The 21,668-nt window shown below is 49.9% G+C and overlaps 1 protein-coding gene across 1 annotated transcript; it reads right to left on the bottom strand.

Annotated features, from left to right (window-relative positions):
• Positions 1-6,140: 6,140 nt before the first annotated feature.
• On the bottom strand, positions 6,141-11,811 carry GSC2 (goosecoid homeobox 2). Its single transcript, XM_036758837.1, has 4 exons — positions 11,651-11,811; positions 10,302-10,600; positions 6,852-7,102; positions 6,141-6,245 (listed from the first exon to the last, which is right to left on the bottom strand). The coding sequence occupies exons 1-4, from the start codon at positions 11,809-11,811 to the stop codon at positions 6,141-6,143; spliced, it is 816 nt and encodes a 271-aa protein (XP_036614732.1).
• Positions 11,812-21,668: the final 9,857 nt, after the last annotated feature.

Raw genomic sequence — 21,668 nt, 5'->3', positions numbered from 1 at the left:
GATCATCTAATTAGCTTCATTCATTTCACTGTGGCACCTGACCCACCCCAGACTATTGCAGATACTACCACTTCCTTCATCCTTTTCACTCTTCCTTTGGTATAAAAGCATCAGTCTCACCCCCATTAAGTTGCAGGTTAACTAGGAACCCTGCCCCTTGACTAGAAGGTTTGAGTGTGTGAATCCATTCCAGGCGGACCCTGCCCCATACCCTGATATTTCCAGATTCCCAGCAATCCCAAACCACATCACATTGGCCTATAGAAGTCATCTCAGGGATCACATGCCAAGAGATCCCCTAGAAATTTCTGGGGACATATGGGTATGTGTAGCAACAATCTTGCTAGCAGCTGTTGTGGGGTGTAAGACCTAACAAGAGCTGCCACTGAAGGTTCTTTTGATCTACTTTACTAAGGAAAGTAATGTTAAGGGGTTAACAATCTCACTTTAATCCAGACATACAAATATCATTCACTTAGTTCAGAAGGAAAAGCCAGCAACCTGAACTATATAGCAAATACAAACAAATTACAAACATACACAATATAAACAGACCAAGTCATAATTCATAGTTACCAGGAAAGCATCAACATCTGGGTTTATAAGCCAGGAGGCTCTAAAAATGGCTGCCCAGAGTCCCACACCACTCTTCCTGTGACTGAGAGGCCCAGACAGAATGCCAGTCTTTGAGCTTTTATACTCTGTTCAGGGCTCAAAGGATTCACACCTAATCAGCAAAATGGGGTGAGCCTGGAGCTTTGCACCTAGTAAGACTCAATCAAAGACCCTTAATTAATTTAGCATTCTAAAGCAGTAAAAAAAAAAAAAAAAGTCCCACCTGAATTACCAATACAGTATGGTATTTCAACATTTGGGCCTTAGGGTTGAAGGACTTCCGGGCTATTTTCCGCCTTGTGGGCCAGCGGCAGTTCTTCATGTAAGGTACAGCTACTGGTCCCAAGGGGCTAGGGGAACTGTACCTATCCTTTCAGGTTCTTTGATCTGCTTTCTAAGGAAAGCAACTTTAAGGGGTTAACAATCTTACTTCAATTAAACATACATGTATCATTCACTTAATTCAGGGGAAAAAGTCAGCATCCTGAACTTCAGAGAAAACACAAGCAGAAATTATATAAACAGAGCCAAATAACACAGATCAACAGAAAGGCTTCTAGCCATCCAACCAAGACATTGCATCTCCTCTGGTCAAATCGCACAATACTCTCCAGTGAGTGAGCCCCCAAGGCAAAATGCTAACCTCTGCAGTTCTGAGAGTTCTTGATTCTCAAGTCTCCAATCTGAGTTCAATGTCTATCATCTGGGCCTTTTCAGGGCCTGAGGGCTTCACACCTCTCATGACCTAATTAGCAAAAGGGTGTGGGCCTTCCTACAAACAAAGGCAAGACTCAATCAAAGGCACTTGATTGCCTTGGTGCTGAGAAGCATTCCAAAAGAAAAAACAGCAAAAAGTCCCACTTCACTTGCCCTTACATTTATCCAAGCACATAGTCCAGACCCAGCTCAGTGCTGGAGAGCCTGAAACCTATTTAGGAGGAGAAACTGGGTTCTTTTTCTCCCCCTCTCTAGCTCTTTAAATCTCTACCCCGGCATCCTGCAGACCAATTATTTAAAATTTAGATTTGAGGCCCATGCCTAGGTTTCTCCACAAAGGGAAGTAAAATGTATTCCATGTACAATATGAATCAGTTATGGGACAGGTATTTTATTACTATATACAAAAGAAATGCTACACATAAAAGTTTCACCACAAGCATTTCCAGAACAATTTAAAACAAGATTCAGTAACTTGTGAACTCCTGCTTCAGTCAGCTAGGTGGCTGATACTTAAACCTCATCAGGACATAAAGCAATTTCTAGGACTGCTTAACCTCTCGGATTCACAAGGTTGCCTACAAGCCTGTAAACATTAACCTTGTGGTTGATGCTCAAGTCACCTCCAAAGGAAAAGACACAAAGTGGAAAAGGCATCCCGGACCTCAGGTACAAGTTCACCTAAGGAAGTTGCCCCTCCCTAACTGCTCTGTAAAAGCAGTTTCCATGATCCCACAGGGAGGAGAGGGCCAGCCCGGGTACCCCACTTGACACTGGAAGTCTCAGCATTATATGAGGCCTTTTGGAGGGTCAAAAGAAGACAGCCAGCTAGAAACCATCCCTCTTTTAACTGCTAGGACATTCTGTACCCCTGTTGCTGTCATGGATGAGGGGAAAGCCTCACTTGGAGTTTTCTGTATCAGAGCAAGCCACAAGTCCTCTCAATAATTAGCCAATACGTGCTTGAAAGTAGCCAGGAAATCCATCCTCATCAAGATGCCCAAGAGCTTAGCAATCATTCCCCTGGTGTCCCTAGATGTTTCCAGGGCGGTGTGGGTGTGATTAGGTTTGTCCAGTTCCCAGAGCTACAACAGGCCAAGCTCTTCAGGAGCAGGCAGCTAATTAGACTTATTAGTTAACATAGGCACTTATTCCGTCTTTGAACTTACTTCCTCCTGCAAACATGAAGGACATCTCTGTTCCAGGCCTTTATCTAATTCAGGGTTAGAAAATCCCTTTAACTCCAAAGACTTCCTAAGACATGGCATCCCTCTTTGTTCATTTCAGGAGCTATGTCGGAAGCACCCCAGTTTTCCTCAGCTGCCCCAGGATCCTTTGGGTTTTGCTATGTGAGTAAATGTGAGTAAATCAGAAGCTAAAGTGGGCATGGTCATGCTCTTCCATCCTCTTAGTCCACATTCCTTTATTACCTAAATATGAAGGGCAGGCTTTGAGCTGCCCAATGCCATCTATGCTAGACATTATTCTGGAAAGGTCCCATCGCCAACAAGCGGCAATGAAGTTTTACCAGTTTTCTCACTAACCAGAGATTCTAGAGCAGTGCTTGGTGGAAAAACAAAGTGTTATATGATACTTCTGCTCCCAGATCTAAGCCCTGAAATCTCCGATTGCCTGGGTAAGGTCTCAGAAATTTTCCCAAAGGCAGTGAAGTTACGCTACCCAGCTACCCATTAGCTCACTGGGAATTTGGATAAGGGGCCCATGATGATATCACATGACTTGCAGTTGACTTTGATATGAGTGAGGGAGGGCTGTGCAAGGTCACCAACCTCACTTTCTCCTTCTCAGCCATCTGGGTCCAGTAGCCAGATCAAAGTCACCTGCGAGTCGTGTCATCATTTCCCTGATGTCATGGTCCTCTTTGAAAAGGAAGGACAAACACAACCTGTGAGTAGTCCAAGCTGCCTCAATGGGGACCAGTTGGGTAACTCAACCCATCCTCTCCCTCTCCCTCTCCGTCTCCTTCTCCTCTCCAAAGTGTGTGGGATGAAAGACCCTCACCAATTAAATTTATAATAAGGAGCCATCTCAGGGTGGGAACAGAAATAAATTTTATTCAATTCTTGAGAATAGGACATCTTCTGCTAGAACAGATCTAGCAAGGGAGGTGCTTGTTAAGGGGCAAAGCACCAATAATTACACCTAACCAGAGAGAATTCCCTCCCACCTCTGACCCTTCTCACCATTGGCTGGGAGGTGGGTTTACAATCTCAACACAAAAGCTAGACAAAGAACTGGGAAATCGAGGCACAGAAACTCCAATTCCCATTCCCTTAGTTAATGATTACAACTGAGGTGACATCTATAAATTTAAAGAAGGAGAATAGGATAAGGGGAGGGGGAGACCCTCTCCATTCTTCTACAGTACTTTCACAGTAAAGGAAAGCAGGTCACAGTGACCCTGTTCTTACTGAGCAAATCTTTAAACCAGAACCAGAAGAAAGAACAAAAAGTTTCAGGGTAAACTTTCCCAGAGGCTGAGCCATCAGACTCTCACAGCCTCAGAATTTTTTTCACTTCCCTATTTCTTGATTTTTAAACATTTATTAGTATATATACATATCTTCCCTGTGAAGTCTTCACATTTTATTTACCTCACATAATAGGAAGGTAAATTTTGATGGCCAGAAGCTACCCAGTTAACTTGGGGTTTACTGACTAGATTCCTTCCTTCCTTCCTGCCTTCCTTCCTTCCTTCCTTCCTTCCTTCCTTCCTCCCTCCCTCCCTCCATCCTTCCCTTCCCAAAGACCAAACCTTAAACCCATTTCACTCTGGAGCCCAGAGATTGGACCACGATAGGTCCCTGCCCAAGGGAAGGGAAGGGAAGGGAAGGGAAGGGAAGGGAAGGGAAGAGAAGAGAAGGGAGGGGGAGGGAAGGGAAGAGAAGGGAAGAAGGGAAGGGAGGATAGGGGAGGGGAAGGAAGAAGCAGTTAGAGAGTACCTAGCATGTGCCAGGCACTGCGGTAGCACTTTTTTTATGAATATCCCCTCATTTAAAGGAATTTTGCTGTCCTGTAAGAAAAAATGCATGCAAGGAATGTGGAAGCCCCTGGGAAGCCTTCTACTGTCTGGTAGTAGCAGGACCAGCCCAGTGTCTGCCCCTCTGTGAGTGAGATGAAAAACAAAACAACCAAAACAGAATTCAGTAGGTCAGTCAATAAACATTTATTAAGCGCCTACTATGTGCTAGGCAAAGAGTATAATGACCAAGCTTGTCTTCCGAGAAGAACTGGGAGAAGGCCCTCCTGGCCTTCACTCACAGAGGGCAAACTGGCTGTGGGATGTTGCACATAATGTCAGACCTTTTCAACATGGAGATTAATTTTGCTGAACCAATTTTTTTTCATCTTTTCTTCTTTTTTGTAAGAGGTGGCTCTCTGGACCAGGAGAGAACAGGATATATTGGGAAAGACAATGGTATAAAAACAAAATTTATTCACAGTTTTAAGGAAAATAAAAACTGTGGCACTGAGACCTAGAGAAGGGGGCCCATGATCCAGGCCACATTGGTCATAAGTGACCTAGATGGGGTCTCACAAAGCTTGACATGCCCAAGGTCACGTATGTATATGAAAGAGGGTCAGAGGGTCACCAAGGGCTCGGCTGGGCTGGGCATTCGGGGAAGCCAGGGAGCTGCAGGCCTTTGGTGACAAATCATTTGGGCCTTCAATGACGAGACAAAGACTTGGGGTTTTTCATTAGGCATTAAGGAAGCAGAGAAGCTAAGGGGTAACCTGACCTCAGGAAGGTGCCTCCTGGGGGACGTGGCCGGGAGGAGAAAGGCTGAAGGAAGGTCTCAGGGTAGGTGGCTGATACCCTAAGGAAGATGTGAGTGCACCCTGCTGCCATCTCTTCTCATCCAGGAAGGCTTCCCAGCCCCAGATGCTGCCTGCCTCTGCTTTTCCCAAGTTACCCACACTCTGGCTTTAATAGTCAGAGGTCTGCACTCGAGTAGACTTTATGAACTGGTGACCTGGACTGCCAAATAACCTGCTTACAGCAGGACTCAAGCCCTGGCATTTTGGGTACCCCCATCCCTGCCTGTGCCAGCCCAGGACAACACATAGTAGGGACCTCAGCCCCTGAGTTTCCTTTCAGGATCCAGACAATCCTTCAAGCTTGGGGAAATCATAAAGCTGGGCCCCAGAGACCCAGGGTTACTACTCCAGTCAGGCCAGGAGAAGGGGCTACAGATGAGCATGGGCTGTCACTAGCAGCCACAAGAAGTCGGGGATAGTCACTAGAAGGTGATGGGAAGTTTCAGTCACAGGTGATCATAAGGGACTTTTGAGAGGCATGCTATGGACAGCAGGTTGGGGGGGGCAGTTGATAAGCAAAGTCCTGGCACCTCAGACCTTGGATGAGATGACCTCCCAAGTCTTTTCGAACTTTGAGATTCTACCTACTCTCCTGACTGACTTAAAGGGGGTATTATCTGGCCCCCTTTCTCAGTGTCCTTCACACTGAGCCCCAGGTCCAGGAGACCAGGCAAAGTGGGCCTCCTTGGTCAGCAGGGTGGAGAGATTAGTATCTTGGGGTCTCAGGAGGGAGGGTGGGGATCAGGGCCAAGATTGAGGAGATAAAAGGTGCAAGCTATTCTCCTTTATCAACTCCCCCACCCCCCTTCACCACCAAGAATACTGACCCTCCCCCACCTCAGGCCAAGGGGCAAAGGACTAGGAGAATGAAAAGGTCAGGGACCCAGGGGGGACAAGGTGCTCACTCTCCCCATCCTGAGCCCCCTGCTCCCCAGGCAGCCCCCCCGTCTTTTCTTTCATACTGTCCCTCAGCAGCTCTCCTTGGGGGCCTTCTTAGTGCCCTGCAGAATGAGGGCCGAGGCTGATGCCCGCTTCTGATGCCGCCATTTGGCCCGACGGTTTTTAAACCAGACCTGTGGGAGGGGCAGGGAAGACAGGAAGAGCCTGGATCAGACCTGGAACAGCGGGTGCCTCCCACATGCCGTCCTCTACTCCTGCCTTGATTTCCCTTCCTACCTTCAGGGGTTTGGGGAGGAGGGTTCAAGGTGAATGTGGGATCTCCTTGGCAAGTCCCCCAGGGACTTCACAAGAGGGCTTCTGGAAAGAGATGTCCCAGGGCTAGAGCAGGAAGATTGGGTGGCCTGTCATGGACTTAGAGAATGTCATCCCTGGGAGGGACCTTAAAACATAGAACACCAAGGCTGGAAGGCCCCTTAGAACACAGGTTGCCAAAGCTGGGGGTCTTAGAGGAGACGATGTCAGGGCTGGGAGGGGCCTTAGAGATCAAGGGGACAAAGGCGAATTGGGATGGATGGAGGAAGGTGGAGCAGACCTGGGAGAAATGGAAGAGGGACAAGGATGAGGAATCTGGGGAGCTGGAGTAGTGGGGGGCAGCAGAGGCTGAGGATGGGGGCTGAGGATGGGGGTGGCATGCCATGAGGTGGAATGGAGGGTCCCTGGGCCTTCCTGAGCCCTCAGAGGTTTCCTGGCCCTGACCTCCCTCTCCATCAGCTCCCCACCTCCACACGCTCCTCTTTGAGGTGGATGCGGTTAGCCAGATGTTCCCGGGCCACCACATCTGGGTACTGGTTCTGCAGGAACAAGGCCTCCAGCGCCTGCAGCTGCTCCTCACTGAAGATGGTTCGGTGCCTCCGGGTTCTTCTTTGCAGGGGCTGGAATGGGGGCAGGGTCCCAGCTGGGGGGCCCCGGGACCCCTTGCATACCCGGCCAGTAGCAGGAAGCAGCCTCAGTGGCCAAGGAAACCTGGAATCTGGGAGAGGGAAAAAAAAGCAGAGAAAAAATTACCCTGAGCTCCTGACCCACAGCTCAGGTGAGCCCCAGCACTGGCCCAGGCATGGGGCCTTCTGGAGCCAACGTCCAACAGGGAACCAGGGTTGGAAAGGTGAGAGCACAGCGTCCCCTGAAAGGGACCTCAGAGGGCATCAAATCCAACACTCTTCTGTCTACAGCCAAGGAAACCGAGGCCCAGAAAGGTTGGAGAACTTCCCAAGGTCATGCAGGTCATAAGTGGCAGATCTAGGATTTGAACTCAGGTATTCTGGTCCCCAATCCAGTGGCTCTTTCCATGGAATTTCTCTGAGAGAGACAGACAGATGGGCAGACAGACAGAGACATAGGAGGGAGACAAGAGAGAGAGAGAAAGAGAGAGAGAGAGAGAGAGAGAGAGAGAGAGAGAGAGAGAGAAGAGAAAAAAAGAAATGGAAAGAGAGAATCAGGGACAGAGGACTCAGTGAACAGGGGATGGAAGAACAAATGCTGAGCTCAGAGACACAGAGAGAGAGACAAAGAGATTGTGAGAGACAGGGCAAGAGATAGAAATGTTAAATGGGAGAGATATAAAGGAAGGACACTGAGGCAAGGCAGACACCGAGGGCGAGAGAGAGAGAGAGAGAGAGAGAGAGAGAGAGAGAGAGAGAGAAGGAGAAGGAGAAGGAGAAGGAGAAGAAGAAGAAGAAGAAGGAGGAGGAGAAGAAGAAGAAGAAGAAGAAGAAGAAGAAGAAGAAGAAGAAGAAGGAGGAGGAGGAGGAGGAGGAGGAGGAGGAGGAGGAAGGAGGGGGGAAAAGAGGAGGGGGGGAAGAGAAAGAGAGGGAGAGAGAGAAAGAGAAGGAGGGAGGGAGAGGGAGAGGGGGAGAGAGAGAAGAGGAGAGAGAAAGAGAAGAGGAAAGAGAGGGAGAGAGAAGAGAAGGAGGGAGGGGGGAAAAGAGGGAAAGGAGGGAGAGGGGGGAAGAGAAAGGGAGAGAGAGAAGGAGAAGGAGGGAGGAAGAGGAAGCGGGGAGAGACAGAAGAGAGAAGAGAGAGAAAGAGAAGAGGAGAGAGAGGGAGAGAGACAAAGAGAAAAAGGAGGGAGGGTTTGGGGGAGAGAGAGAAGAGGAGAGAGAGAGAGGGAGACAGAGAGAGACAGAGACAGAGAGAGACAGAGAAATGAAACAGAGACAGACAGACAGACATAGAGGGAGAAAGAGGGAGGGAGAGGGAGGGAGAGAGATGGAGAGAGAGAGAGAGGGAGAGGGAGAGGGAGGGAGGAGAGGAGAGAAGGGGAGAGACAGAGAGACAGAGGGAGAGAGAAGGGGGAAGAGAGATGGAGAGAGAGAATGGGAAAGTAGGAGAGGAAAGAAGGGGAGGGACAAACAGAATGAGACAGACAGAGAGAGACAGAGAAATGAAACTGAGAGACAGACAGAGATAGAGGGAGAAAGAAGGGGGAGGGAAAGAGAGAGAGAGAGACAGAGAGAGAGAGAGAGAGACAGAGAGAGACAGAGAGAGAGAGAGAGAAGGAGGAGGGGAGAAGAGACAGAATGAGACAGAGATAGACACAGAGAGAGAGGAAGATTAGAGAATGAAAAGAGAAAGAGGGACAGAGAAACAGAACCACAGACGCCCTGCTGGGGCAGAATGGCAGGACCCAATGGTGCCAGAAACAAAGGCAATAAATAAAAAGATAGATCCTCTGAGTGAGAGGCCCAGAGCAAGGGGATGGAAAGGAAGATGGACGAAAGAGAACAAAGGGGAAAAACTGGGGGAAAGGGCAGCCAGTCAGTCTGACAGCATTCATGAAGCACCTACTGTGTGCCAGACACTGCTGGGGATACAAAAAGAGGCCAGAGCCAGGCCCTGCCCTCAAGAGGCTCCTGGTCTAACGGAGGAGAGGACAAGCAAACACCTTTGGACAAATGGGACGTGAAAGGGGTCTAGGAGCAGTAACTGAGAGGCCAGATCATGAGGAAGAAAAACCACCAGAATGTGACCCGCCATCTGGAGCCTCCTTGGCCCAGCCTGGCTGGCCTCCCAGATGCGGATGAGCCCTGAAGACTGAGAAGCCTCCAGGGAAGAGGAAGGAGGCCCAGCGGGGCCACTTGTTAGTCATGTGGACATGAACAAGTCCCTTACCCAGTTGGGGCTTCAGTTTCTTCATCTGTAAAATGGGACGATCAGGCCTAGACTCCTCACCTCTCAGGGTTGTTGTTCAAACCTTACAAGCCCCAGAGAGCCAGGCGTTCATATTTGTCCTGGAGAAGCGGGGCCTGGGGGGACTGGATCCAGACCCTCCTCATTTCTCTTCTCAATTGGCCCCTGGAGAGATCCCCAACAGGGCTGCTGGAGATGGAAGGGAGGGGGAGATGGAAGCAGTGCTGGGGCAGGATGGCCCCTTCTCTCGCCCCAGCCGAGGCAGCCTTGGACAGGCAATCTAGGGGCCTGAGGTCTGGCCTTGGTTCTGCCTTTAACTCATACAGTGTGACAGTGGCTTTGGCTGTCTGAGTCTCAGCTTCCTTCCTTGAGAGATGAGAGGTTAGACTAGATGATATTTCAGCTCTTCTGTCCCCTAGCCTGAGACTGACATTCTCTGTTCTAGGGCCCCTCCCAGCCCTGACATCCCCTGTTCTGAGGCACCCCCCCAGCCCTGACATCCCCTGTTCTGAGGCCCCCCCCAGCCCTGACATCCCCTGTTCTGAGGCCCTCCCAGCCCTGACATCCCCTGTTCTGAGGCCCCCCCAGCCCTGACATCCCCTGTTCTGAGGCCCCCCCCAGCCCTGATATCCCCTGTTCTGAGGCCCCTCAAAGCTCTAACTTTCCACGGTCTCCAATCCAGGGCCACAGATGCTTCTGAGCTAATTCCTTTCTCCAGCCCTCCCTGAACACTGGATGGGAGCTGTGGCCCATATGCTCCATGCTGCAGAGAGAAGATCGGTTCTCCAGGGTCCCCCTCAGCAGCTCGCAGTAATAAAGGGTCACAGAACACAGGGGATGGGGGGGGTGAAGTGGACCTTAGTAGTTAATTACTCCAAACCTCTCACCTGACAGAGGAGATTGAGAGAGAACAAGCCTTGTCCAAGACCACTCAGATAGTGAAGAGCCTGGCCAGGATTCAGATCTAAGGCCTTTGACTGCCTCTCTAGCACTGACATCAGACCCTTCTCTGTGGCCCAAGTCTCCATGACAAGCATACTCACCCAGCCAGACAGTAGGCTCCTGCAGATTGTGGGCACTGGCATGGTGGGCACAGCAGCAGCAGACACCACAGGCTGCCAGGCCTGGCTCCCCCAGCTCCTCAGGGTCCTCAGGCAGGGCTCCAGGAGAGTGGGACCCCCTGGGAGGCTCAGGACCCTTGGCCTGGGTCTGCGGGCCAAAGGGGGGCAAGGCCGTCGGGGGAGGGCTAGACAAGATGTGGTCGATGCTGAATGGACACGGCCTTCCAAGATTCCCCTGGCCTGGGACACCCCTGCCAGCCAATGCCATGCCCCCCTGCCGCCTGGGTCCCAAAGCACAAGGAGATTGGAGTCAGTAAACCCAGAGAGCCCCCAGCACTTTCCTGCCACCCGTCAGCTACGAGTCGGTTGTCCTGTCCCAGGAAGCCTTATGGTATGGAGACCACAGGCATCGATAGGTATTTCTCTCCTAAGCTCCCAGCTTGCTGACTGGGAGCTGTCTTAAATATCTATCTATCTCTTTATATAAATATATATATATATATATGTATTGAGGGAGAGAGATGTATAATCCCTTTGGAAAGAAAACTCTAAGACCCCTGTGAATAAAAGAAATTCGCCCTAATCTTTGTAGCTTTGTGTGGGGTTAGCGTGGATCTAAGATTTAGCTAATCCTCCCGAAATGAGTCCAGGAGGAAATCTCGCCTCTCCATCTCGAGTGGAGATTGGAGGTGGTGTTTGGTGCCATTGTGAGCAGCCTGGGTCCGAGGCATCAGGAGGAGAACCGTTCCCAGGCCAGAAATGGGCCCAGAGGATTAACGTCTTCAAAAACTCTGGCCATTATCCCCTGGGGATGGGGGAGGGCTCCCTGCCGGGAGGGAATTGTCACATCACATGGCATTGGAGACAGACAGAGGAAAAGACACCAGGCTGGACACGGCAGGACAAAAGGACAGGGCAAGAGACTGAGCGAGAAGGAGGGAAGAGATAGAGAAGTAGATGGTCAGAGACAGAGAGAGAAATGGTGAGAGAGAAATGGACAGAGACAGAGTAGAGACATAGAGAAATAGAGACAGAGAGAAATAGAGACAGAGACAGAGAGAGAAAGAGAGAAAGAGAGAGAGAGAGAGAGAGACAGAGAGGAGAAAGGGAGAGAGAGAGAGAGAGAAATAGACAGTCAGAGACTGGCCTGGTGAGGGAGAACAAAAGAGAGCCCAGGCTCCAGACAGAGGGATCAGAGAGAAAGCAAAAAGGAAAGGGAGGGCCAGAGAAAAGCTTCCAGACAAGACTGCAGGAAAACTGGAGAAAATACTAACGGCCAGAATGCATTTAGCTCCTTAAGGTTTCCCCCACATTTTACGTGTATGACTAACTTGATTCTCACAGTGACCCTAGGAGGCAGATGCTCTTCTGTCCCCATTTTGCAGAGGAGAAGACGGTCTGAAAGTGATGAGGGGCCCAGGGTCAGGCAGCTGATGAGTGCAGAGTCGATGCAGACTTCAGCCTTGGGGCTTCCTGACGCTGGGTCCGACATCCCCCGGGCAGCCTAGTCGCCTCTTGTTGAAGTGAAATAGGGACATGCTGGGAAAGAGAAGCCAGAAGAGAGGCCGAGGGAAGGGCAGGCCCCATCTGAGTCCTCCCCCAGAGTGGCCTTTGGGGCCCCTCCCACCTGTCCTTTCTGCCTCTAGGGAAGCCTGCCAGGCTGGGGAGGGTGACGCGTGCTGTACCCTGCTACCCCTTCTGCTTCTGAGGGAGCATCCTGGAGAAGGAAGGCGGCGTTGACCCACGGAATGCACCATGAATGGTGGACATCCAGGCACTGGGAGATTGGGAGAGAGGGAGAGTGCACCTGAGAAGTCAATCAATCACCCCACCTCAGGAGTGACAGGGTCCCCTTCCCTGGAAGCAGGTGGCCTTAGAGAGTCATCAATTCAGAATGGAAAGGAGATGATCCAGCCAAGTCCCTCCTTTTTTTACTAAAGAGGAAACTGAAGCCCAGAGCAGGTAAGTGCCACATTCATAGGATCCTAGCTCCAAAGACCTCAGAGGCCACATAGCCCAACTCTCTGATTTTACCAATAAGGAAACTGACCCTCAGGAAAACTAAGTGATTTGTCCAAGGCCACAGAGGTAAATAAATGTCAGAGGCAGGATTTGAACCTAGGGCCTCTGACTCCTAGATATTTTCCCTGTACCATATTTCCCAAGGGAGTAAGTAGCATAGTCAAGATTCGAACCCCGATCCAGCTGTCTTTCCACTAGGTGGTGCTGCCTCTTGGGAGCAGTTGGATGATTGACCATTTGTCAGGGGTAATCGGGAACTGCATGGAAGAACGCTGACCCAGAAACCTGCCTGAGCCTGGGCCCTCCGACTTACCCTCTCGGGGTGACCTTCCTTGGGCAAATCCCCTTTCTCTTCCGCTTTCTCCTTTGTAAAATGAGAGGATTTGGCCAGAAAACCCTAGCTCTGAGATTCCAAGATTCTGTGAGACATTGGAACAGAGGGGGAGCTCCCTTGTATCATGTGCCAAATGGGCCCAGGATGGCAACTCCCTGACCCAAATCCCACTTCCAATGCTTGCTAGCTATTGTCCCTGGGCTGTTTTCTCATCTGTGAAATGGGGCTAGTACTACCCTAGAATCTTGGAGTTGGAAGGGAATCAGAGGCACTTAATCCAACCCATCCACCTGACAAGACTCCATTTTCCCTTTGTTTGGAGATGTCCCTTTTGAGGTGGTCCGTTGTACCTGGGGTGTAAGAAGTCTGTCCTAACTTGGAGCTCAAATCCCTCTCTTCCCACCCCTTCCTTCATCCCCCTCACTCCCAGGCTCTCTGAGGCGGAGCAGAACATGTTCATCCTTTACCTATCCATAACACAGACAGCCCTTTGGACTGCTGGAAGACAGTGGTCATGCTAAACATCCTCCCAGGGCTATTGTGAAAATCAGGTGAGCTACTTACTGCCTGTATGACTCTGAGAAAGTCACTCACCCTCTGTTTACCTCAATCAATCAATCAACATTTATTAAGCAGCTACTTTGTGCCAGTCACTGCGATAAGTACTGGGGATATGAAAAGAAGCAGACCATCCCTGCCCTCGAGGAGCTTACAATGGGGGGGGGGGGAATGGGGAGGGAGGAGACAACATGAAAACAAGCAAGCTGCACACAGGACAAAAAGGAAATCATGAACAGAGAGAAGGCACTGGAATTGAGAGGGGTTGGGGAAGAATAGGATTTTTAACTGGGACTTAGAGGAAGCCGGGGAGGTCGGTAGTCAGAGTGGAGGAGAGAGGATTCGAGGCATGGGGAATGGCCAGAGACCAGAGATGGAGGGTCTTGTTTGTGGAACAGCCAGGAAGCCGGTGTCTCTGGATCAAATAGTACAAGGTGGAGAGTAAGGCATAAGAAGTCTGGAAAGGTAAGACAGGGCAGGTTATGAAGGGGTTCGAATGCCATATTTGATCCCAGAGGTGATAGGGATCCACTGGAGTTTATGTGGGGGAGGGGAGGGATGACATGATCCAACCTGCATTTTAGGAAAATTACTTTAGCTCAATGGGCGATGGACTGGAATGGAGAGAGCCTTGAGCCAAGCCAGCTCCCCACCAGCCATTGCAATAGTCCAGGTGTGAAGTGATGAGGGTCTGTGCCAGGGTGGGGGACGGGGTCAGAGGAGAGAAGTGGCTATATTAGAGAGATGCTGTGCAGGTGATATTGATGGGCCTTGGCACCAGCTTGGACGGGGGGGGGGGGGGTGCGATGAGAGAGACTGAGGAGTCCAGAATGACTCCCAGGTTGGGAACCTGGGGGCCTGGGAGGCTGCTGTTGTCCTCTACAGTAATAGGGGCAGTTTAGGAGGAAAGATAATGTCTCAGTTTCCTCATCTGTAAAATGGTGCTAATAATGGCGCCTCCCTTCCACAGTCATTGTGAGGATAAATGAGACAATAGTTGTAAAGATTTTCGCACAGTGCCTGGCACATGGTAGAAGCTAATATAACTATGTAATGGCAAGCAAATGGGACTTTTTGCTGTTTTTCCTTTTGAAGTGCTTCTCAGCACTAAGGCAATCAAGTGCCTTTGATTGAGTCTTGCCTTTGAATCCAGAGTCTTTGATTGGAAACAGCATATATACTCTGAGGTTAGCATTTTGCTTTGGGACTCACTCATTGGAAGAATGTTCCTGTGATTTGGCCAGACTCTGGGTAGCCATTTATAAACCGCTCCCCCCTGGCTTTGAAAATCCAGATGTTGGTGCTTCTCTCTCTGATAACTATGTATGTATTGCTATGGTCAGACAGAAGCCTGTCTGTTGATTTGTGTTATTTTCTCTGTAATTTCTGTTTGTATTTGCTCTGAAGTTCAGGGTGCTGACTTTTTCCCCTGAACTAAGTGAATAATACTTATATATTTAATTAAAGTAAGATTGTTAACCCCTTAAAGTAGTTTTCCTTTAGAAAAGCAGATCAAAGAACCTGTGCTAGCAGCCCTCCTGTGTGCTGGTGTTATGGGCCTTACACCTCCACAGTAGCTGCAAGTAACATTGTTACAAACTGTCAGTTGTTAGGGGGTAGCTAGGTGGTGCAGTGAGTAGAGCACCAGCCCTGGAGTCAGGAGGACCTGAGTTCAAATCCGGCCTCAGACACTTGACACATGTACTAGCTGTGTGACCTTGGGCAAGTCACTTAACCCCCAATCGCCCTGCCAAAAAACAAAAAAACAAACAAACAAAAAAAAAACTGTCAGTTGTTATTATCATTATTACCACTTTAGATGCTGTCAGGGGGCTGGGCATGAGAATTTTCCAACTCACTTGATGAGCTTTCAGGGACACGGGCTTTTGGTGGGGTCTCTTGACTCAGCCAGTTATAGACATGCTCCTTGGTGCATGAGACTCCATGGTCACAGAAGGATCAATTGGCTCTGACTCCTGTGGGACGGTGAGGGGATGGGAGGGCCCGACGAGAGCCTGAATCATTGCGCTTTTGGTGCTGGTGTCTCTCACCAGATTTGGGAACAGACCCAGTTCCTGACAAGCTAACAGCTACCCCACCGTGGGGCAGCCAGGGAGAATTCTTGAACCTGAACCTCCTGTATAGCGGAAGGCAAGAACTGAGTTTGAGTCTTACCTCTGATATCATCTGTATGATTCTCAGCAAGTCACCTATCCCCTCTCAGCCTCAGTTTCCTCATCTGTAAGATGCACATAATAATAACAGCACTGACTCTACAGGGTTGTTGGGAGAATCAAAAGAGTTAACAAGCTTTGAAAACCTTCAGTCACTACATAAATGCTAACTACTGATGCTTTCTGGGCAGTGAGAATCCAGAATCTAGACTTCTAGATGGAAAAAGCAGATTGGCAGCAGTGGCCTTGGACGTGCCCAGCTAGCAATAGCACGTTGGAGAGTCTTTGGCTTCAGGATGCCAGTTAGTCTCTAAATGGGCTCAGCCACCGTAGATTTCCCTTTGAGATCTTTGTGCTCAGCGCGTCTTGCCTGGAGGGAGAACAAGGTTATTTGTTGGCATTGCTTTGTTCCAGTGGTTCCATTTGACCTTTGGTTTCAAGTGTGAAGCCTTTCGTCTCTGTCTTTCCTGGTGTGTTAAGCATTTCATACTTATTTTGATGTCATTGGAGAAAGATTCGACCGGTTGAAAGAACTGCTTACTTCTTCACTGAAGTTCTATAACATGACGTAATCCAAACTGGTGTTGTTTGGTTGTTCCAGTCATGTCCAGCTTTTCAAGACCCCATTGGGAGTTTTCTTGGCAGAGATACTGGAGTGGTTTCCCATTTCCTTCTCCAGGTCATTTTACAGATGAGTAAACTGAGGCAAGCAGGGTGAAGTGACTTGCTCAGGATTATGCAGCTAAGAAGTGTCTGAGGCTGGACTTGAACTCGGGTCTTCTTGACTCCAGACCTGGCACTTTAACCATTGAGCTACCTAGCTGCCCTATTATCAGCATTACTATTTAATATTGGGCTAAAAATGTTAGCTATGGCACTGACAACAAGAAGGTATTGCGGGAATAAGTGTAGATGGTGAGGAAATAAAGGCATCACTTTTTGAAGATGTTGTGATGGTTTACTTAAAGAACCCTAGGAAGACAATTAACAACACTGATAGAAAAATTAACAACTTCAGCAAAGTTACAGGCTATAAAATAAACCCACACAAATCATCAGCACTTCTGTATATCAACAACAAAACCTGGCAGGAAGAGCTAGAAAGAGAAATTCCATTTAAAATAACTGCAGACGATATAAAATACTTGGGAGGCTACGTGCCGAGACACACACAGGAACCATATGAATACAATTATAAAACACTTTCCATACAAATAAAGTTATGTCTAAACAACTGGGAAAATATCAATTGCTCATGGGTAGGACGAGCCAATAAAATTTTGGTTGTTTGGTTGTCATATCAAACTACCAATGGGCTACCTTACAGAACAAGAAACGATAATGACGTTTGTCTGAAGGAATAAAAGGACAAAACTATCAAAGGAACCAATGAAAACGGTGGAAAGGAAAGAGGGCTAGTAGTACCAGATCTTCAACTATTACAAAGTTGCAGTTATCATAGGGTGGCTAGGGGGCGCCATAGTGCACAGAACACTGGGCTTGGAGGCAGGAAGACTCATCTTCCAGAGTTCAAATCCAGCCTCAGACACTTACTTGAGTTATGATGCTGGGTAAGTCACTTCACGCTGTTTGCCTCAGTGTCCTCATCTGTAAAATGATCTAGAGAAGGAAATGGCAAACTGCTCCAAAGCCTTTGCCAAGAAAGCCCCCGAAGGGATCACGGAAAGTGAGACATGACCGAACAAAAATAAAATGTGATTATCAAAACAACTCGATGATGAGCTGAGCAGATAAGGTCCACAGTAGACAGAATCAATCAGCATTTATTGAGCTCCTACTAAGCGCTAAGAAGCCCACGAGCACAGTAAAGCAGCCCTTTTGGTAAATTCAAAGATCCTAGCCGTTGGCCCAAGAACTTGAGTCCCAGGCACCCTAGCTTCTCAGGATTTCCCTGCTGGCCAGGCTATGAAATCAGCCTGGAATCCTTCCTCCAAGGCCCCCGTGGCTCAAGGCTGGGCCGGGTGGTGATCCTACCACCTGTACCTAAAACTGAAAAGCACAAAGGCCCAGGCCTTTCTTAAACCGCCATTCCCAGAAATGAACCCAGTCCTTCAGATGAGGTCCAACAACAGCCCAAGTACAGCAGGACCCTTGCCTCCTTGGGCCTGGAACCTTCACCCGTCCTAATGCAGCCCAAGGTGACCTGAGATTTGTTAACTGTCCCCTTACGCCACTAATTTATGTTGATGGAGTTCGCAATCCCCTAAAACTCGCAGATAGTTTCCAGACCAGCCCCCTGTCTTACCAGGCCTCCCTCCTTCTGTGCTTGTGAGGTTGATTTTTTGAACCCAGGTGTAACACTTGACATTTATCCCTACTGGATTTCATCTATTAGGTTTAATCCAGCGTTAGCCTATCAAAATCTTTGAGACCTGACTCTGAAATCCAGTGTGTTTGCTGCCATCCCTGCCAGCTTTGTTGGGCAACCCAAACCATCTATTCGTCTATCCAAGTCTCTGATAAAAACGTGAAATGGGGGGGGGGTGCTACAAGGCTCTGCTGGGAAGCTCCTGCCATGTGGATGTTGAACCACTGCCAAGTCCAGTCAATCTGTCAAAACGGTCTACGTGTCTCCACTTTCTCCATGAGGATTGTGGAGATATCTCACCAAATCACTTGCTAAAATCTAGGCAAGTTTAAGTGGGCAGCACACTAGTAAGCTTGTTTTAAAAAAGGAAACAATGTTCTTCATTTCTCTCCAGGCTAGTCCATAACATTATAAAATCAAAGGAGGCAGGAAAGACAAGGAGGTGGCAAGGTCTCCCATGCAATGGCATCCTGCCATCTTCTCCTGACAACGAGGGCCCCCTGCCTCCTGTGCCCAACCTGGGCTGCAGGTTCTCACAGAGTTGAGCTGCTCAGTGGGGATGGAGAAAGGCCAGACTGACTCTGCTGATGGACTCCCCATCTTGGTCTTGACCTCTGCACCCTCTCCATGACCCCCCATTAACCCAACTAGATGCATCCTTTCTCCTCCAGTCCCAGAACAGAGCCCAGTTCTGATGGGGGAGGCAGGGCTACTTCCTGGCCTGTTCCCGAGCAAGGGCAACCCCAGCCAAAGGGCCTCAGATGACCCCCTTGCCTCCCCCGGGCTCTGCCCTTCCCTCCAAAGGCTCCTTGTCTTCCTTCTCCATGGAGAAGAATTGAGAAGCCTCAGGAGACTCCAGCTGCTCCCACCACAGGGTGGCCAGAATGACACTTCCCTTCCTCCCACCTCCTCCGGCCCCGTGGCTCGGCTTGTCTCCCTGACCCAGACTCTGTCTGGTTCTTTTCCCATTTGGGCCTCAGTTTCCCCCTCTCTAGGTCCCTCTTCTGGTCTCTTTTCCCATCTCTCCACCTTGTTCTCTGGCTCTTGGTCCTCCAAGTTTGCATCTCCCTCTCCCTCTCTTCCTGCTCTGCTCCCATAGACCTCCTCCCTTGGAGCCTGTTCTCTGGCCTCTTTTCACCGCCTCCTGGCTCTGTGACCCCATCAGGCCCCGCCCAGCCCAGCCCCATCTCTGCCTCTGGCTCCCCTCACCCTCATCTATCTCTTGGACCATCTGCCCGGCTCACTGGCTCTGGTGCTGCCAATGGCTTCGCCTGCTCTGTCCTCTTCCTCTAGTCCCATCTCTCTGCCTGTCTCTCTGTCTCCCCCTCTTTTCTCACCTCATGCTGTCTCTTCTTCCCATGTTCCCATCTCTTTGCCCTCTCTCCTATTCTGCCTACCCTTCTCCCATTTCTTTTCCCATCTGTCTCTCCCTCCCTGTTTCTGTGTCTCTCTCTCATTTTCCACAGCCTCTCCACCTCTCTAACTCCTCTCCCTTCCTTCTCTCTCCACTCCTCTTCTGTTCTCTCCCTCTGCCTCTCTCTCCTCTCCTCTCTCATTGTCTCTCTTCCTCCTCTCTCACTCTCTCTTGTATTTCTTTCTTTTCACTTTCTCTCCTCTGTTTCTCTGTCTCTGTGTCTCTCTCCTCTCTCTTGTTCTCTCTCTCTCCCTGTTTCTGCCTCTCTCTTTTCTTTCTCCCCCCTCTCCTATCTCTATCTCTTTTTCTCTGTCTCTCTCTCACTCTATTTCTCCCTACCCCCTCCAACTCTGTCTCTATCCCTCTCCCTCCTCTTTCTCTCTCTCTCTCTCCTTCCTTCCCTCCCTCTCTTCTCTCATTCTCTCTCTCCCTCTGATTCTGTCTCTTTCTCCTTTCTCTCTGTCTCTCATTGTCTCTCTCCATTTATCCCTATCTCTCCTCACTGTCTCTCTCCTATCTCTCTCTCTCTCTCTCACTCTGTCTTTATCTCTCACTCCTCTTTCTCTGGCTCTCTCTTCTTCACTCTCTGTCTCTCCTCTCCTCCTCCTCCTCCTCTTCTTCTTCTCTCTCTTTTTTCTGTCTCTCTCTCTGTCTCTCTCACTCTGTCTCTATCTTCCTCTCTTTCTCTGGCTCTCTCTTCCTCTTCACTCTCTATCTCTCCTCTCCTTCTCCTTCTCTCTCTCTTGTCTCTCTCTGTCTCTGTCTGTGTGTGTGTGTCTCTCTCTCTCCCATTCCCATTTTTTTTCCTGTTCTATTTTCTCTGTCTCTCCCTGTCTTTTCTCTCAACCCTAAATCATTCCCTGTCTCTCCCTCCCATTCTCATGCCACTCTCTGTCTTTTTCTTCCCTCTCAATCAGTCTCTTTTACTGTCTCTCTGCCTGTCTCTCCCTGTCTCTGTTTCTCCTTCCCATTCCCAACCCTGCCTCGGTCTCTCCTGTTCCTTTCTCCGTCTCTTGTCTTTTTCCATCTCTCTGCATGCCTCTCCTGGTCTCCGTCTCTCCCATTTCCATCCCTCTGCCTCAGCCTCCCCCGATCCCATGTCTCTTCTCATCTTTAGCTTGTCTCTATCTCTCCCTCACATTCCCATCCCTCTGCCTCAACTTCCCCTGCTGTCATCTCTGCTCCCATCTGGGGGTCTGCCGCTGCAGCCCCCTCTCCCCTCCTGGGCCAGGCCAGGCCAGGGCAGGCCCACTTGGCTATTAGTCGTTCTCGGGATTGCTTTCTTTCATTGCCTGGTCCCTTTCACTGGAGAAAATGGCTTGGTAATGCTTCTTTTATCACAGAATTAGGGGATTTAGGGTCCAGATCTGACAAAGGGACTTTCAGAGGAGCTGGGAATCAGACGCCAATCAGCCCCACATCTCTGGGGCCTGGGAGCAGAGAGGGAAATCGAGGGATTATGGATGTCCTGTTTACTGAGCCTCCTGCCTGATAGCATCTCAGGCCGCTCTGTCGGAGAAAAGAAGCGAGATCCAGAAAGGAGAGGCTGGGCCCAGAACAATGTAGGGCTGCTGGCTGGGAGGGAGGCAGGCAAAGATTGGGCCTATTGGGGAAAGAGATTCAAAAGCCATTAGAGAGGCTTAACACCGAGGTTAATCTGCTTTGGCCGTTCATTTGTCAAAAGTGAATTTATAGGTTTGGAAAAATCCTGCCTTTGGGCACAAGGCCTCAAGGAGCAGCCAGCCACCCTCCCTGCCTCCTCCAAGGTCCCCAACATCCCTCTGCCTCCCCATCCCCCTCACCCTGTCCCCACAGTCTCCCACTCTCTCTGCCTGTGCCCCTCGCCTTGTCTCTACCATCCCCTGGTATCCCGGACCCCTTTTTCTGTCTTGTCCTAGGAACCTCACTCTATAACCAGCAGCCTCCCCCCTCACTCTTGCCATAACAGTCTCCTTCTGTTTCCAGTCCCTTGGCCTTTCCCCATCAGCCTCCCACTTTCTTCCTCAGTGTCCTCACTGTGCCCATAAATGTCCCACCTTCCCTGTCCCCTCATAGTGTCCCTTCCATATCCCCTACCAGTTCGTACCAGTGCCCCGCCTTCTCTGTTCCCTCAGCCTCTTCCTCCCAGCCTCCCAGCCTCCCTGCTCCCTCACTCTTTCCCTACTAGCCTCCCTTTGGTCTCAGCGTCCCCTTTTGTCTCTAACTAAAGAGCCTTAACTGGGGCTAGGTGCCCTGAGCTTTGCCCCAGAGCGTCCAGTGTAGAGGGGGCTGATGACGCTTGGAGGGCTTCAGCTGCTTAATTACCGAGAACAGAAGAGGAAACCCCGGGTACCAGGGTGGTGGCTTTTCCCCTTTCCACTGTGATCTCCCAGCTCCCCTGTACTCGAAGGCTCAGCTGAAGACACAGTCCATGTTTCCTATCCCAGAGGTGGACGTGGCTCGTGGTTCCTGGCGATGCCTCTGTTAATCACTTCCACTGAGCCCCCAGCAGCCCCCTCCATCCGCACTTTCACTCCCT

Source organism: Trichosurus vulpecula, chromosome 1 (assembly GCF_011100635.1).
Source record: "Trichosurus vulpecula isolate mTriVul1 chromosome 1, mTriVul1.pri, whole genome shotgun sequence".
In the NCBI taxonomy this organism is placed as follows: domain Eukaryota; kingdom Metazoa; phylum Chordata; class Mammalia; order Diprotodontia; family Phalangeridae; genus Trichosurus; species Trichosurus vulpecula.
The sequence above is the reverse complement of the archived record's forward strand: the minus strand, read 5'-3'. Positions and strand labels throughout refer to the sequence as shown.